This window comes from Acomys russatus, chromosome 18 (assembly GCF_903995435.1).
Source record: "Acomys russatus chromosome 18, mAcoRus1.1, whole genome shotgun sequence".
NCBI lineage: Eukaryota > Metazoa > Chordata > Mammalia > Rodentia > Muridae > Acomys > Acomys russatus.
This window is the reverse complement of record NC_067154.1, coordinates 62047551-62065685: the sequence shown is the minus strand read 5'-3', so window position 1 is coordinate 62065685 and position 18135 is coordinate 62047551. Positions and strand designations below refer to the sequence as shown.

The 18135-nt window shown below is 48.8% G+C and overlaps 2 protein-coding genes across 2 annotated transcripts in view; both read right to left on the bottom strand.

Annotated features, from left to right (window-relative positions):
* The window catches only part of Pcca (propionyl-CoA carboxylase subunit alpha), an 842751-nt gene that overhangs the window by 412329 nt on the left and 412287 nt on the right, over positions 1 to 18135 (bottom strand). The window lies entirely within an intron of this gene.
* LOC127202292 (citramalyl-CoA lyase, mitochondrial) overlaps positions 11443 to 18135 on the bottom strand; it is a 32078-nt gene continuing 25385 nt past the window's right edge. The window contains exon 6 of the mRNA XM_051161000.1: positions 11443 to 11628. Coding sequence (XP_051016957.1) covers positions 11533 to 11628 — 96 coding nt within the window. The 3' untranslated portion in view covers positions 11443 to 11532. The remainder of the gene's footprint in view (positions 11629 to 18135) is intronic.

The window sequence follows — 18135 nt, the reverse complement described above, 5'->3', positions numbered from 1 at the left end:
ACACCGTGTGTGTGTGTGTGTGTGTGTGTGTGTGTGTGTGTGTGTACGTGCGCACGCGCTTGCTCTAGTAAGGAGGGGAGTCCTCAGTAGGGGGAGTCACATTGCAGAAGTTTAGGCAGGCCAGCACACCCTGGCTCTCTAGCAGTGTCTACCTGTGAACCAACTCCTCAAATCCTGCTCAGCTTTGGGGACAGGTGGGCTTTATTTTCTCACAAAGCCTGAGTGCACACTCCTAAAATAGCAGCATGCTCCACGCTGGCTGCAGCAGTAGAGGGTGCTGAGGTAGAAGTCTGCCATGCAAGAGGCCAGGAACAGAGAGGCTGGGAACAGGGAGGCCGGGAGCAGGGAGGCTGGGAGCAGGGAGGCCCATGTTTGGGCTCTGTATCAGGAGAACACCACGGACGACAGAAATGTGCATTTCTAAAGATATTTATTTGAAAGTTTGGAAGAAAGCAAAGCAGCTCATGCCCCAGGGCTTCTGGGAGTATGTACAAAATACAGTAATTAAATTAAGTCCAGCAGTTAAAATTCCTCATAAAAAGAAAAAGCTGGAGTGCTCCCCAATGGGGAATGCTTGACTTAAAAGGAAGGCTTTACTGGATGGCCTGAAGGTCACAAACTGGGCTCCGTCAGAATGTACAACATTTCCTAAAGCAGGTCTTCTGACTTTGTTTTGTTGAAAGAAAATAAAAAAGCAAAAGGGGACAAGTTTTGAAAATTTAAGGAAAAATGAGAAGAAGAAGAAGCTGCTGTCCGAAAGTCATCAGGATTTTTATAAATGCCGCCCTGGAGGCTATGGAAACATACTCTCTGAGCTAATCAAACACACATGCCCTTCAAGAAGGAAGCAGGGGAAGGCCAGTGGACACTTTTGGACAAATCTCTTTAAAATACACTCATTTTCAGAGGCACTACTTGCAAATTCATGATGAATTCGCTTGCCAGTTAATTTTGAACATACCTTTTAATATTTCAATGTTCTCATAAATACAGCTCACACTTTTGATATGTCTGTCACAATACAAAGGCTGGTGCAGGTGTGTGTGTGTGTGTGTGTGTGTGTGTGTGTGTGTTTCCCTAAGGCAGTGTTATTAGAATGATCTTCTTGGGTCTCACCCTAAAATGGAATGCCCATCATACCTTGAATGTGTCAGTTTTCACAATGATCATTTGTTACTGTTTCTGGGACTGTTCACCCGAAAAAGGAATAAAGTTTGCATGGAAACCAAATTTCACAAGCTTGATATAAACATCTTTGTATCTCCCATTAAGTAATACATAATATGAATTTTACATTTTATAATCCTATAGAGGTGGAGATTTCTAGTAAGAATAACCCTAAACAGGCCGGGTGTGGTGGCACACGCCTTTAATCCCAGCACTCGGGAGGCAGAGGCAGGCGGATCGCTGTGAGTTCGAGGCCAGCCTGGTCTACAAAGTGAGTCCAGGACAGTCAAGGCTACACAGAGAAACCCTGTCTCGAAAAACCAAAAAAAAAAAAAAAAAAAAAACCCTAAACCTCTCTCCCGGCTCCTGCAGGAGCATCACTAGACACTCCAATAGCATCTGCAGAAACATGATAAAGCCACAACCAATCTGCTGGGCTCTGAAAGCCCTAGATGGAGTCTGCACAGTGCTGCCTGTGCGTGAAGACAGCCTGGTCACACGGACCACGTTAGGACGAGCAGGGACACTTAATTTACCGAATAATTAGTGCTCTTGTTGTCACGTCTCCTCGGATTCAGCTGCCTCTCACCAGCATTCAGGGTCTCTCCAGTAAAATGGGCACAACACAGGGCGGCTGCCAAGTTCACAGTAAACGAACACTGTGGAACATTCCCCGAGCAGCAGGACTTAAGCTAGAATTAGCCCCCCCCCCAAAAAAAAAACATGGGCTCAGAATTGGGGGCTGGGGGTCGCCTCATTTTTGTTGCCTTCCTCTCCAGAGCTTGGAGTTTTGTGCTTTTGCAATTCTGAAGGTGGGCAGAGCTTCCTCTTTCCTGAGTCTGCATCCTGTCCTGAGATCGTCTCTCTCCAGGGACTTTCTAGCTGTGCAGGTTCAGCTCAGTCCTGGTGGCAAATCATACAGAAGGCAGGCAGGGCTGTGTCTGTAGGGTGATCGAGTCTTCCGGTTGTTCTTGAATGACAGCTATTGGAACTGAGATGGACTTGGAGGTCTTTATGGGTGTTGAAGGGAAGCCTTGGTAGAAAAGGAAGGTTCCACAACAGAAGGATCTGTAGATATTTAGTGAGGAATTGCGAATCTGCCTTGGTAGAGTGATCTGCACACTGGTCATGGCTGCGGTTTTATCTGCGGCACGGCCTTGAGCAAGTCAAGAACTGGTTGGTGTCAGTGGCACTCTATTTTTCTATGTGGATGGTGGCCCCTTTAAGGCCATTGGGGCTTCAGTTTCTATCAGGGGCTTGGACAAAATGATGGAATTTAAGTTTATAGCCAAACATGTCTAGCATTGAGATAAGTTCCCAGTCTACCAGCAGGTCTGGGGGGCGGGGGATGGCTAACAGTGTCATGAGGCTCTCCTGGAGTGCACATGGAAGTTACCAGACCGAAATATTTTCCTGTCAGTATCTTTTTCATCCACTGGTGGAAGCAAAAGAGAAAGTCAGGTTCCTTAGTAGAAAAGAAAGCAGTTTTGGGGAGGCAGAAGCAGGAGGATCACTCACTAGGAACTTAAGACCAGCCTGGTCTACACAGCAAGTCATGAGCCCCAGATGAGTCTCAAAACAACAGCAGCAGCAGCAGCAAGAACTCACAGGAAAGAAAGAAGTGTGTGTGTGGGGGGGGTGGGGATGTCCCCGCTGAGGTTCTAGAAACTACATCAGGATACCCCTGCCTAACACAGCCCATACACATAAAAATGCAAGACTCCTTCCTTTCTTAGCTCTTGCTCCCCCATTTACCCCCTCCCTGAGATACAGAGTTTCTCTGTGTCGCCTTGGCTGTCCTGGACTCACTCTGTAGACTAGGCTGGCCTTGAACTCACAGCGATCCACCTGCCTCTGCCTCCTGAGCGCTGAGATTACAGGTGTGCGGCCACTGTGTCTGGCTTCAAGCTCTTGCTTTAGGGACGCAGGCCACCCTAGGAATGGTGACGCTTTGGGCTACACAGCTGAGTGGGCGCTGGAGGGGCTGGTAGCTGATGGCCATGTTTCCTTAGCCAGTCCGACGGGAATCCTCCAGGGGCCATTTTCATGGTTCCTCTCTCTGACTTCCACATCTTCATGGCAACACTTGGGACTAGGTGGGGGGTGGTTTTTTCGTTTTGTTTTGTTTTTGTTTTTTTGTTTTTTTGGGTAGTTGAAGAAACTGAGGCTTAGAGAATAACTATGTAGTGCGAATGTTATATAAGCTGATTAGTCAGAAAGCCAGCACCAGAAAGGCAGCTGATGGGGAGAGACTCAAGCCCTAGTTTTTTTGGTTTTTCTTTTGTTTTGTTTTTTTGGTTTTGTTTGGTTTGGTTTGGTTTGGTTTTTGAGACAGGGTTTCTCTGTGTAGCCTTGGCTGTCTGGGACTCACTTTGTAGACCAAGCTGGCCTCAAACTCACAGCGATCTGCCTGCCTCTGTCTTGCAAGAGTGCTCAAGCCCTAGTTTTAACAAACACACTTTTTATGGAGCTTCTACCTGGGGGGTGAGTAATGAGAACAGGAAATCATCCAGAGGGCGTGGCGTTGCCCAACATCTGTACTTGTGAGGATACACTCACACAATACACACACTCACACAACACGCACTCACACAATACACCCTCACACAACACACCCTCACACAACACACTCACACAATACACACCCTCACACAACACACCCTCACACAACACACCCTCACACAACACACCCTCACACAACACACCCTCACACAACACACACACAACACGCACTCACACAATACACACTCACACAATACACCCTCACACAACACACATTCACACAATACACACTTACACAACACACACTCACACAACACACACACACATACATATACACTCACACACACATACACACACACACACATATATACTCACACACATACACAGTCACATACACACACACACTTAAACAAGTCTTCCAGTAACAATCCAGTCTAACATACTGGGAGAGGGGTAGACCAGTAACCTGGGCTAGGGGAACTGAGGAGTCCTCACAGACAGCCATGTTAGGAGTCTTGAGGGAGTCCCTGCAGCTGTGAGAAGGCCAGTATTACACACCCAGTGCCTGGTGGCCAGGTCCCTGGAGGTCACAGCAGCCAGAGCTGTCTCAGGGGAGCCTGGGGGAAGAAGCTCTCGGTCTACAGGGATTCCAGTTCCTGGTAATCCTGTCGCAGAGCTTAGCCTGGTACTGGGTGAGCTGTGTCTGTGTGCCCGTGGAGGTCTGAGGACTACTTTGGGCTCTGGCCTCTCACCCATTTCTCCTGTGGTGCTTAGGAGACAAGACGCCAGATGCTCAGAGTATGTGTCCCTTTGAAGACACCACAAGGAGCATCAGAAGCCAGCAGAACATTCCTTGCCTTTGTGACGCTATCCATGTATCTAAATAACAAAGGCAATTTAGTTCGTTGTTTAAGACAAAACAAAAAACCTTGGCTAAACCAGCTATTTGGCATCCTGAAGAGAGAGGGAAAAAAAGAAAAAAAAAAGAAAAATTTAACCGTCCTCAGTGTCCGTCCTCCCCAGCCCCCCTCCAGACAGCATGGCTGCTGTGACACACACTATCTGCTCTCTCTTGCATTTCTTTCTTTCTTTCTTATTTATTTATTTATTGTGCTGTGTGCCAGAGGACAATTTGCAGAATGCTGGTTCTCTCCTCGTACCATCTGTGTAGGTCTTAGGGATCAGACTCAGGTCTCAGGCTTGGAGACAAGGGTTTTTACCCACTAAGCCATCTCACTAGCTACCTCTCGCTTTGCTTGTCACAAGAGGGAACATTGTCTATCTGTTCTGTTATTTGTGTCATGATTTTTTCCCCCTAGAGCTCCTCCCATGCCCAAGGCCCTAACCTAGGGAATATGTCCTTTTTTTTTTTTTTTTTTTTTAATGCCTATAAGGAATCAACAACAACATAAGGATTGACTTGGGGGGGGGTGAAGCGGGGTGGGTGGGGCAGGGCGGGGTGGGGTGGGGTGGAGGCACAGTGGAGCCTTTAATACCACACAGATCTCTATGGCAGGCAGATCTCTAGGAGTTTAAGGCCAGCCTGAGCAAGTTCCAAGCTGCCGGTGAGGGCCACAGGACAGACTCTGTCTCAACAGCACGCCCCCCTCTTCCAGGTAGTTCTCAAGAGGTCACGTATGAGAAAGTTACCTCCCCTTGGCCAATCCCTAGCTTGTGGCTGAGCACAGCATTGCGGTTCCCTGTGCACGGCCTGGGGAGGAGAGGAGGCAGCAGGCCAGCAGCCAGTAGGTTCTCTGGGCAAGTCTGTGCAGACTTGTACACACAGCCAAAGGGCCAGCCTCGTCCTCAGACCTCAGGCTGCCTCTGCCTGGCTCCCCGCACTCCGGTTTGCCTTAGAGCCTGTCCTCCGAGGGAGGAGAGAGACACAGAAGAATATGGATTGCTAGATTGCCAAAACCGTCTTAAATAATTCTTTTTTTTTTTTTAATATTTTATTTAATTTTTAATTTATGTGCCGTGGTGTAGAGGTGTCAGATTGTGAAGTTACAGACAGTTGTGAGTTGCCATGTGGGTGCTGGGAATTGAACCCGGGTCCTTTGGAAGAGCAGGCAGTGCTCTTAACCACTGAGCCATCTCTCCAGCCTCAATAATTCTTGTTGTTGTCAGGATAAGAGTTTCTCTGAGTAGCTTTGTCTGCCCTGGAACTTGCTGTGTGGATCAGACTGGCCTTGAACTCACAGAGATGGGCTTGCCTCTGCCTCCTGAGTGCTGGGCAGCATTATAAATTCTAATTTAAACTTCTGTTCTTATAACTGCTGGTGGCCAACGTTATTGGTCTGTATTTTAATATATACCATTATTTTATTGTTCCTTCCTGGACACCCAACAGCCATATTTTATGTTACTTTTTTGATCCAGGGTCTCACTATGTTAGATCAGCCTGGAACTCACAGAGGTCCACCTGCCTCTGCTTCCCAAGTAGTAGGATTGAAGGCGTGAGCCATCAGACTCAGCCTATACAGGCATTTCAAATTAAAGAGAATTTATCCACAGATATCCCTGTGCTTTCGGACAGCTGTTCATAGTCACCCAGTGAACTCAACAGGTATCGGCTGAGTATAAATTTAGTTAAATATTCGTAAGTGCAGCGACTCTTCATAGAAACTTAAGTTACTCAGTTTCGCACCTTTCTTACCCTGGGGTTTAGAATTTGTGGTTTTCTCTCACAGATGTGCAAAGAAATTCACAAAGCTGTGTGCAGCATCTTAGGAAAGCTTAACCAGGAAGCTGTCAGCTTTGGAGTGTTGTCCCTTTTTCTCTGGATTCAAATCTCGTGTTAGGAATGAGAACACCTCGAGCAAATGGGATCCTCCCAGGTCCCCTGGTCCACAGATCGGTCATCTTTAGGGGTAGAACTCAAATCGAGTGCACCAGGACTCATAGGACTCGCCTGGCATTTGGAGGCTTCCCCCAGAGTTTGTCTTCTCCGCCCGTGGCCCAGGAGCCTACTTCAGTGTTGGCGACACACCCAGGACTGGCTATGGGGCCCACGCAGGTGTCTGGCCGGTGCATTGGGTGTGCAGGGGCCCAGGATCCCCAAGAGAGACGTTATTGTTTCACTGTAACGAGTCTGATTAACACGCTCCTGACACTTTCTCTTAGTTTCTTCAGCTCCTAGCAACCGCGCACAAAGGCGAGGGATTGCCCCTGGCTCCGCGGGGACACGGGCAGCCTTTGATCTCATACCGTTATAGCCTGGCTGCACGACAGGCTCGCGGGGTCGGGGAGGCCCGAGGTCCTGGTCACTGGGCCACAGGGACACCCCCACTGCAGCCCGGGCATGGCCTGGACAGCCGCTGCGCCCCAGCACTGCTCCACGCGTGTAATTCCTTGTGCAAGGGAAGGGCAGCGGCCTCCAAAAGGTGTGCCTGTGGCCTGCTGGTCTCTGCCCCAGGGTGACGCCCGTGTGCTGCTGTGATGGGCGCAGGCCTTGGGTGTTGCGGGATGGAACCCCTACACGCATGTCCTGACCACTTGGGCACATCTCTCTAAGCAACACGCCAGTTCCAGGCTCAACTTGCACTTACCGTGGGAAGGAACGAAAGGAAAATCCATTCAGTCAGTCACATTGAAAAAAATAATGGAAAAAAATATCTAAAAGGGAGGACACACTTACATAGCCGCACCCCTCACCCCAAACAAACGTTAAGTAACCCGCTTAGATGGAAACTGAGCTGATCTCTACAAACTGCGTGCCCAGGAGGACTTCTGTGTCTCCTCAGAGCTTACTTTGCGTCACTGGCAATCCTTATGGATTTTGAAGGAGGCGGGCTGTCAAATAATTACTAGAATCTAAACAAACCGTTTCCACCAATGACAAAAGTCATCCACCACAGAATAGGGACAAACGGCCGGGTCCTACAGCGCAGGTTTTACAGAAACAAGAAAGCAATTTCCTTTCCAGTTTGGTCATTTTCTTAGCCATCCCTCCCCTAGCCCCAGCTGAAAACAGAGGGTGGAAAGAAAGAAGAGTTAGGCTTTAGCATTTCAATGTTAGGTTCAGGTAATTACTTCCCCTAAATTGCAAAGTGAGGGCCTTCCAGGGGCCTCCTGGAAGAGGCCAGTGTTCCCAAATCCTGCATTTACAGACCCGTCCGGTAATCTCCGCCAGAGATTAATATTCACAAGTTTCGGTGGAAAAAAAATCCTATGGCTCATTTTGCTCCTTCAATTGCTTTCCTAGCACAAGAGAGGAAAAATAAAAACCCAGAGAATTCGGATTGCAAAATAAATGCAAGCTCTAAAGGCAGAATGTCATGTGGGGTGGGGGAAGGGGAGAGGGGGAGAGAGAGAGAGAAAGAGAGAGACAGAGACCGGTATTTTTTTCTTTCCCTGTGGCAACTTAGAAAATTCCACAGTCTGTAAAGAAAGTCAGTTTCCCCAACTCCCACAAAACTACTGAGTGCAAAGGTGTTCCTGGCGATGATGGCTTCTATTTTAGAGAGCGGAACACCGCATGGGCAGTTCTATTTACCCAGCAAAATATGCCAGGCAGTCAGGGACTTTCCAATTCAAACTACAGGGGGTGAAGTCTTCATTCCTGGGGACACTATTTCGAGACTTGTCTCCAGAGCAGTGGGGCCCAGCGCGGCCCCGAGAACAACTGAAGGCAAGGCTGGAGAAACTCTCTAACTTTCAGTCCCAGGCGGTGGCCCCATCGGCCAGATTTCCCCTCACCCCTCACCGTTTCAATAAAACATGTCCGCACCCGATACAATCCTCTGTACATAAAATAAGTTTGTCACAGATTGTCACTAAGACCTCAGTAAAACAATGAAGACATTATTGGGCACCCCTCCCCCTCGGGCAAGGTATTAAAGGAATAAAGCAATCTACACCACACGGGTCCTATTGAGATTAATGAAAAAATTATGCACAAAAAAAAAATCACAATTTCATTTTCCCTTGACGACGCTTTGCGTCCATCCGGTTGGTCCTGCTTCGCGCCTCATGATTTATTAAACTAATCTGTGGATGTTCTCAACTCAATCTTGTCCTGGCTCATTTTCTAAGTAATTGTTTCTCATTAGTTCTGATAATGTTTTAATACCGTTACCCATAATTCACCCCTAGGATTAATAACAAGGGGGTGATACTGGCAGAGTCGCTGCCAGGGCTACATGAAAATAGAAAGAGGTATGTTTCTTTAATTAATCTGATAAGCAGCCAAGCCCGCTTCCTATGCGCCCTTCCCATCACAGAGAAGGAGGCGCACTTCACCCCATATCTGTCCTGGCACCACAGCAGGGCACAGATCGGCTCCCTCGGCTGGCTGTTGTGGCTTCCCTCTGTCCTGACCGGTCCATGGTAGCAGGGGTGTGGGGGAGCAGAATGAGAACCCAGTTTAGAATTCTGTCTCTCGGGGAATGAGGGCCGTGGGGCCCTTGTTTCTGGTCAGACAACTGGTAATTGGCCCATATCTTGTCTCTGGTGGCCCCAGTCTTGTGATCTTACCGTAAGTGGTATCCTAAAACCTAAGAAGGCTTAGCCAATGAGCCGGGCACGGCGGTACCCGGCTGTGGCCTCAGTACTTAGAAGGCTGATGGAGGACTCCCAAGAGTTTAATGCTAGCCTGAGACACATAGCAAGATCTTGCTTCAAAACCAAACCCCAGAACCAAACAGGGTGTGTGTGTGTGTGTGTGTGTGTACAACAAAGTTGGGGACAAGGTCCAACATGGTGGGGACCCTGTTGCTGTGGAGGGGGAGAGGCCACACCAGGCCCAGCTCCCAGTGCTACTTTGAAGGGTTGCTTTTCATGAGGCCTCGCTGGGGCTTCCTCAGATGGAGGGCCTGGCTTGAGGAGGTGCAACCTGTATGGGCTTTGGGGCTGCCCTGCACTACTGGAGTGGAGGCTAGACCATGTGCCCTCTGGTCTTTATTACAGCCTAGGGCTTCTCTGAGATCAGTGATGCTCTGATGCTGAGGGTGTGTGTTTGCATGGATGTGCTCCTGCCTCAAGCCTCTCTGTTGCCTGCTGGCTTAGGAACACTCTTCCCAGGTCTTTGTTTTTAAATGGAGACCAGTGTGGAGGAGCCTGTGGGGGCCTGGCTTACTCTGTGTACACCTGGTTTTATGATTCCTAGATGGCACTAAGGACCCCTCCTGGTGCGTCTTACCCAGAAATGCAGCCCCTGTCTGCTGTCCTGAAGCACAGTCGGTGGGCCACAAGGCTGCCTTCTCTGACTCCTACCTCCCTTTCCAGAAACCCTGGAGGAGCCCACGTGAGGAACACAGGGTCCAAAGCAACTGGCCTCAGCTCTGTTTAAGGGTAAATTCCTCAGGTCTCTTACAGCTCCATCAGTGTGGCTCAGCCACATGCCAGTCAGGGTGGTTTCTCCTTCGTACCCTGCACCGGGCGCATGGTGTCCGTGGTAACGGATGCTTCTGACTGGGGTAATGCTATGACATCCATCTCCCGGGGCTTTCTGTAGGAACTGGAAAAGGGTCAGGGTGAGAAGTAGACAGACACCAGGGGCCATGAAGGGAACACACCAAAACGGCCTAGGAGGAGAGAGGTGGAACTGGAAAACAACTGTTTTCTATTTACAAATCTAAGTAAACAGAACAGCCTTCCCCTGGGGCGTCCGTCTGAGAAGGAGCATCTAGCTGCAGAGTAGGTCGTGAAAAGGTTGGGGTGGAGTTTTAAACTTCCCATTCTGGTAATTTCCCAAAGAACAGTGGTCCAGAGTCTCCACACAAAAGCTCATGATTTAATGAGGAAGAAGAAACAAAATCTCCGCTTGTTGGTGTTTCCAGCCTTCATTGGTGTCCTCTGGCACGTACACCGTGATCCTGAGTCCTCAATGCGCTTTCCCCTCCACTCGAAGGGTGCGGCCTGAATGAGGACAATGGCTGGTTGTTATGTTTGTTTACCCTTCCTACAAGCGGGGGTTAACCTCTTCAGAGCAGCTCTCCTAAGCCCGTTAACCACACCACCCATACGACCCGCAGCCTCATTTCTAATGTGATGCAAATCCCACAGGAGGCCATACACACCAGCCTTGTGGCTTTGTGTCCGCTGGATGATACAAGTTTATGGCTGACAGTCCCATCCTGGCCCCTACATTTACAGGAGGGGGGAAATGGCCTCCGTGGTGAACAGTAAAGCAGGAAGATAAAGGGGAGAGTGGACAGTCTTGTTTCCCCTGCATTGATTTTTTTTAATTGCCAGTAACTGTTGACCCCAAGTATTCACCCCAAGATGAGAGCTTTCAGGGTCACCATACGGATGGAGCATTTTGGGCATAGTGGCTTCCCCAGGAAATCAGTATTGACAGTTGATTCTTTTTTTTAATAGATGCTTTTATAAATGTCATCTTTGTTGTTTTATATGATAACTCATGAAACTGCTGAAACCTCGATTTTGATATTATTCTTTAAAAGCCTGGCCTTAAAAAAATTATACGCGATTGTGTCCGATGTCCAAGTGAACAAAATTGGAAACATTTCCTAATAAAAACAATGGGGAACATTCCAGAACATATCAGAACATGTCTCACTGAGGACTTAACTCCTTCCCACTTTTCCTCCCGTTTCTATCGGCCCCCCACCACACCATGAAATAATAAACCCATATTTATAACAAACTAATAGACAACTGTAAAACCAGAAGCTTATACTCCAAAGAAAGAAAGTTTATTTTTAGAATAACTGGTCACTAAGACACAAGGGGAGGGGACGGGGCGGTGGGGTGAGGTCGAGGGGTCGTGACTAACATGAAATGTAAGTGAAGCAAGGCCCCGATCCAGCGTGCTAGCGAGGTGCCCCGGGTACTGTGATTCGTCTTTTAGAAACCCACGGCATCCGCTCAGCCCGCCCGAGGAGGGCTTCATTGAACAGATCATTTTTCCTTGACGGATGTGGCAAGCGTAACAATGTTCTGGGCCTGCTTCAGTAATGGCATGTCGATCATAATTCCTCGGAAAGTAAAGGCTCCCTGGAAAACAGAGTACAACTTCCTGAGAGAACGCTCGCAAATTACAGGCTCCTTTTTCTTGCGCACACTCCTGTGCCAGGAGAACATTTCACATCCCACCTGAGTTACGCTGGCTTTCCTGCCCAACTTTTGAGAAAAGCCAGAGCAAATTGCAGGGGGAAAGATTTCTTTTTAATCCTCCTACAGAGGCGAGGAGCCGGGGGGGGGGGGGGGGGGGTCCTTCAGCATTTTAACAGAGAGGTTAAAAAAAAAAAAAAAACCCCACACACACATCAGACACAAAACATGGCAAACTGTTCACTTCACTCCCGAAAAATCAAACAGAAAACAACTGTGGAAGAAAAATTTAAATACTTCCTTATTTCATTTGAAACATCGTGTGGGGTTTCAAAGCAGTCATGTGCTCCGGTGAGTGATTGCTGTTTTTAAAAAGTACATTATCGGGTAAACAACAAATTATTCCTTCTTCCCAAACATAAGGAAGGTGTTATTCCGGGGCGATGAGAAAATGTGGAGTAGACTCTACAGTGAACAAAGAGAGATCAGGCTGCTGGGATACAGAAGCCAATGGCAAAATAGTCAGAACGGGAGGTGTCTCTGCCTCCAACCGTTGTGTGGCCCATTTTCTTTTCTTTTCTTTCTTTCTTTTTTTTTTTTTTTCCCCCCCCAGGAAAGGGTTTCTCTGTGTAGCCCTGACTGTCCTGGACTCACTTTGTAGACCAGGTTGGCCTTGAGCTCACAGCGATCCACCTGCCTCAGCCTCCCTAGTGCTGGGATTAAAGGCGTGCGCCACCGCACTCTGCTGATTCCTCATTCAGAGTGACATGTGGTGTAGGTCCTGCTCTGGGGTAGGACGCTGCGACATGCAGTACTTAGCTTCCAAAGTTACATGACTGGGAAGGGTTAGTTATGGGTAATGCTGAATCGCCCAACTTCAAGCCTTCACTGGAATAAAAAAGGAAAACTTAACTGACAGCAGGTAGCATGCGCAGATCCCAAAGTAGTGCCTAAGGATTTGTGCTCTTGTTGGCTTTGATTTTCGTTTTTGTTCCTCCATATTGTAGGCTGCCCTTCAAGGCAATTCTCCTGCTTGTCTTCAGACTGCTAAAACTGCAGCTGTGAGTTACCATGCACAGCTCCATGGATGGCCAATCTTTTTTTTTCCCCCCAGACAAGGTTTCTCTGTGTAGCCCTGCCTGTCCTGGACTCACTTTGTAGACCAGGCTGGCCTCGAACTCACAGCGATCCACCTGCCTCGGCCTCCTGTGTGCTGGGATCAAAGGTGTGCGCCACCACTCAATCTTTTTTTATTGTTGTTTTTGAGACAGGGTCTTATAATGTAGCCTCATCCTGGAGCTTGCTATGTAGACCAGACTGGCTTTGAACTCATAAAACTTAAGGCTTGTGCCACCATCCCTGGTTTTTCAATGGGTCTTTAAAAGATATTCTATTTATTTTAGAAGTGCTGGAGATGAACCCTGAGCCTTGGTAGACAATGGCTCTGCCAGTGAGCCACGCCTCAGCCAAGGCTAATCACCTCTTCATCCTTTTAGCTGTTGTCAAGGATGCTGCAGAGGGAGAGAGAGAGAGAGAGAGAGAGAGAGAGAGAGAGAGAGAGAGAGCGCAGGTGCTCCTTGGCGATCTGGAGGTGGGGGAGCCATCCTAACCCTCGATGGTTCATTTACATATAGCACAGCCCGTTTCCTGTTTCATAAGTCAAAAGTACAGCTTATCAAAGGTCACCACTGTCCTTGGCGCTCTTGCACAGGACTTCTGGGATGAGCATGCTGGGAGCCACCATGAGGGTTGTGAGGTAGGTACAGGAGGTGTGCTCACAGAAAGGAAGTAAACAAAAAACCTGCTGCAGGGGATCCTTGGCGATATGCACAGATTTCATCTCCCAATAGAGAGATTTTTTTTTCCCCCTGGGATGGTGAATCCCATTCTCAGGCACACCTGCATGACCTAAGGCCCTGCATGTGGCCACTTTCTGGTCCTCTCCCTCTTAGCATTTGTGCCCTTCAATGGGCCTTTGCTCACTCAGCCTAGAGCTGAAGCAGGTCACCCAGGACCATGATGCATTTCATGAATCTGGCCGGGGAGGCCCCCCAGGTTAGCATTGCTCGGAGATCGAGGGTGAGCCTCATGCTGTTTTACAAGGCAACCCTCTGGTTGTCCCGTTGGAGTAAATGAGGAATCACAAAGGCCTCTCCGTTACCCGCCCACCGAGTGGATTATGGCCCCTGTAAAACAGCATCTGTCCTTCCAAGGTTTAACTAATAGGCTGGCAACAGAAAGTTAGCACAGATGCACATGAGATAAAACAAACAAACAAACACCCCCCCCCAAAGAGCAAAGCAAACAAAAGACACACACCTACCCCCCCCCCTCATGAGTCCTGAATCAAGTGATCCCTTTGGGTGGAGGCCACATCTCCTGAAATTGTGCTGCCTTCAGTACACATCAGAAATGAGAAATACTACCAGCTGCTTTTTAAGACCTCAAGAGAACGTTTCTTTCTTTGTTGGGGGCAGATCTGGCTTGGTTTCTCTTATTATAGTGGAAAAACAAGATGCACCACCCTTGCTCTGTGTCCTCTGTCTCTGTAGACTGAGGCCCTCAGTGTTCAGTTAGAAGATCTTGCATACATCAATTCATAATCTGCCTGCTTTTTTAAGGTATGGATTTATAGCATAAACATAAACAGTCTGGTGGTCAGGACTTGTTTTTTTGGTTTTTTTTTTTTTTTTAATGTAACTTGTCAAAAGCTACTTGGGGGCTGCAGAGATGGCTCAGCAGTTAAAAACACTGGCTGTTCTTCCAAAGGACGCGGGTTCAGTTCTCAGCACCGACATGGCAGCTAAAGACTGTAATTCTAGTTCTGGGGACTCTGCACCATCACACAGACACGCACACACGCAAGCAGAACACCAATGTAATAAAGATAATTTTTTTAAAGGCTACTTGGCTTTTGGGGGACAGTTTGAAGGTGATGGAGGAGTTTGTTTCACTGGATGATGCTTTTGTTGTTGTTGGTTTGCTTTTTGTTTTTCAAGACAGGGTTTCTCTGTGTAGCCCTCCCTGGCTGTCCTGGACTCACTTTGTAAACCAGGCTGGCCTCGAACTCGCAGAGATCCACCTGTCTCTGCCTCCCCGAGTGCTGGGATTACAAGCGGGCGCCACTGAGCCCACTGCTGACATCCCATCTCAAAAAAATGCGAGGAACTTCTATCAGCATGAAGAACCCGGTTACCGGTTTGAGACTTCTTTGAGGGTCTGGAGAGATTTTCGATAGTCAGAGCACTGACTGCTCCTGCTGAGGGTGAGGGTGGAGTTTGATTTGCAGGGCCCACATGGGGCCTCACAACTATCTGCAACTCTAGTTCCAGGGGACACAAAGGCTTCTGGTCTCTGCAGGTACTGCATGCACATGAGGCACATACATACATAGAGGCAAACAGTAGTACACATAAAAGTAAATAAACCTTTTTTTTTTTTTTTAATGCCTTTAAACAATACCGTACTTGGGATGAAGTGCTTTGAGAGTCATGCTGACAACATAGCGATACCCAGTCACTGGTCCTGGAGCCCACCACCGGAACATCACATACTTGGCCTCATGAGTGCTGCCCACGACAACATGCAGATTAGCTGCTCCCATTCACCCCATGAAAAGTATCTTTCTGAAGGCTGAGAAAGAGGCTCAGTTGGTAAAGTGCTTTTTTTCCTAAGCAATGAGGACCTGAGCACAGTCTCCGAGACTCCAGTAAAAGGCTGACATTGCTGCGTGTGCCTGCAGTCCAGTGACAGGGCAGTGGCAGCAGGACCACCCCTGAGGCAGGCTGGCCAGCCAGTCTAGCTCAACTGGCTCACTGTGCTCCAGGATCAGAGAGGCTCCATCTCAAAAACTAAGGTAGATGGCGTTAGAGGAACCCGCCAGTGACCTCCGGCCTTCACGTGCAGCTGCACAAACACACAAAAGCCCTTCTCGCTTCTGTGGAAGACACATACTGTAAAAAATGACCATCTGTGCTAATTTCACAGAAACGGTGCGTCGGTGTTCTTAACACCCATAGTGCTGTGCATCAGAGTCGGGTTGTTCTAGTTTGCAGAACTAAAAGTGCACCCGGCAACAACTCCCCTATGCCTCGTCCCTGCTGCCCTGCTTCTCCACTCGCCCAGGCTGCCTTCTGTCCCCAAGGCCTTTATCCGTTCTCATCCTGTAAGTTAGGAACCTGAGGCCAGGCAGTGGTGGCGCACGCCTTTAATCCCAGCACTCGGGAGGCAGAGGCAGGCGGGTTGCTGTGAGTTCTAGGCCAGCCTGGTCTACAAAGTGAGTCCAGGACAGCCAAGGCTAACACAGGGAGACTCTGTCTCGGAAAAAAAAAAAGAAAAAGAAAAAGAACCTGTTGCATGTCTGCACTGTATGGCTTATCAGGATAGAATGGGTACAAGACACATTTGTTTTCCTTTTTCTTTGTTGTTGTTGTTGGGTTTTTGTTTTGTTTTGTTTTGTTTTTGGACGGGGTTTCTCTGTGTAGTCTAGGCTGTCCAAGAACTCGCTCTGGGCTGGAAAGATGGCTCAGTGGTTAAGAGCACCGCCTGCTCTTCCAAAGGACCTGGGTTCAATTCCCAGCACCCATATGGCAGCTCACAACTGTCTGTAACTCCAAGATCTGACACCCTCACACCAATGCACATAAATTAAAATTAAATAAATTAAAAAAAAAAAAAAAAAAAAAGAACTCGCTCTGTAGACCAGGCTGGCCTGGAACTCAGAGAGATCCATCTGCTTCTGCCTCCGGAATGCTGGGAATGAAGGAATGTGCTGGCTGCCACCGCCTGGTTTCGTGTTTGTTTTCTAAAGATTAATTTTAAATTACACACATCTGTGTTCGTCTGTGTGGGGGGATGTGCACAGGAGTCCAGAAGACAGCGTTGGGGCCTTGGAGCTGGAGTGACAGACAGGTGACCGTGAACTGCCTGGTGAGGGCGCTGGGAACCAGCACTGCGTGAGCCACTGAGCCACTTCTCTCGCCATAGAGCATATGTTTATCTGATTCAAATCTCGTGTGCTCGTCGAAGCCTTCTGATTAAAAACCGTGTTGAACATGTTCTGTAATTTGCTGAGTCAGACTCCAACACAAATAACCGTTCCCATTAGGCTGTGTTGTTTGTGTTGGAGGGGGTGTGTTAAAAGTGCTGACTCCAGGCTCGGTCCATCAGGGCTAAATGCAGAAAGCCTGAAGGCTGGCCAGGAGTCGTCATCCCATGATCCCAATGCACAGCTGAGTTTGGGGCCTTGTGCTTTTGCTGCTCTGGGTTGAAGTGGCCAAGCTACCAAGCATAAGACACTCGGGTCTGACCTCTTACAGTAATGGACGTCTTTCGGCTGCTCAGTGGTCACTGGGTGATCATAGTGGACAGAGCAGCCATGCCAGGCTCTGGGGAACCATTTAGGTAGGACAGGAGGGGAAGACGCCATTCCTGTCCCCAGGAGCTTCCAGTTGTGGGAGCAGACAAGGAAGGAAAGCCGCAGGTGCCTCAGGACAGGCAGATCTGTGGAAAGCTTCTTCCCAGTCAGCACCTTGCTCACCAGCCTGCAGACCATAGATGGACCTCCACAGGCACGCGGCGGCAGGCCCTCGGCAGGCACACACACATCCCTGCTGACCGTAGGCACTGAGGGCTGGGCATGCAGCCCAGTGGTAAAGCACTAGCCCAGCACCACAAAACCCGATGGTTCAGAGTGGCCCTGAAGTAACAGGACCGCCCTCCTCCACCTCTCCCTCCTCCCCTTCCTCCTCCCCCTCCTCCCCCCCTCCTCCTCCTCCCCCAAAGCCTTTCAGGAGGACCCAGATGAATGATGGGAGGGTGCGAGATAAAGGAAGAATGACTGAGCCTACAGGAAAGTCAGTTTCTGACACTCAGAACCTGAAGGGTTGTGTTGAACATTCGTCCTTCTCCAGGACACCGAAGGACCAGGTTGCTAGAAGCCGACACTACTACAAACTCTTCGTCTTCTTTGCATTTGAGGCCAGTCTTCTGATGGTGAGCTACGCACTCAGCTCAAACGGTCGCTGTCCCTTTCCCAGCTCACAGTTGGATGTTCAAGGGTGCTCTCTGGCCCATGTAGGCGGGGCGTTGCTGTGGCTCTCTCAGTAGTGCCTCTGAGAAGAAGCATTCGCTTCTTCCGGTAACGTGTCCCACTGGGCCTTCTGCTCAGACAATTGTTTCCAGTGAATTTCTAATATTCCTCTCTTAGAATATTTTTACACTTACTTGTGTGTTTATGCCCATGGTAGCACACGGGCACATGCGTTGACTCGGAAGTCAGTCTTCTCCTTGAACCCGAGGGCCGCAGGGCTCGAACTCAGGTTACCAGGGCTGGAGGCAAAGTGCGTGCACCCTCTGGGCCCTTTCTTTTATTTTGGTTTTTTTTTCTTTGTTTGTTTTGTTTTGTTCTGTTCTGTTTTTTTAAGACAGGGTTTCTCCGTGTAACAGAGC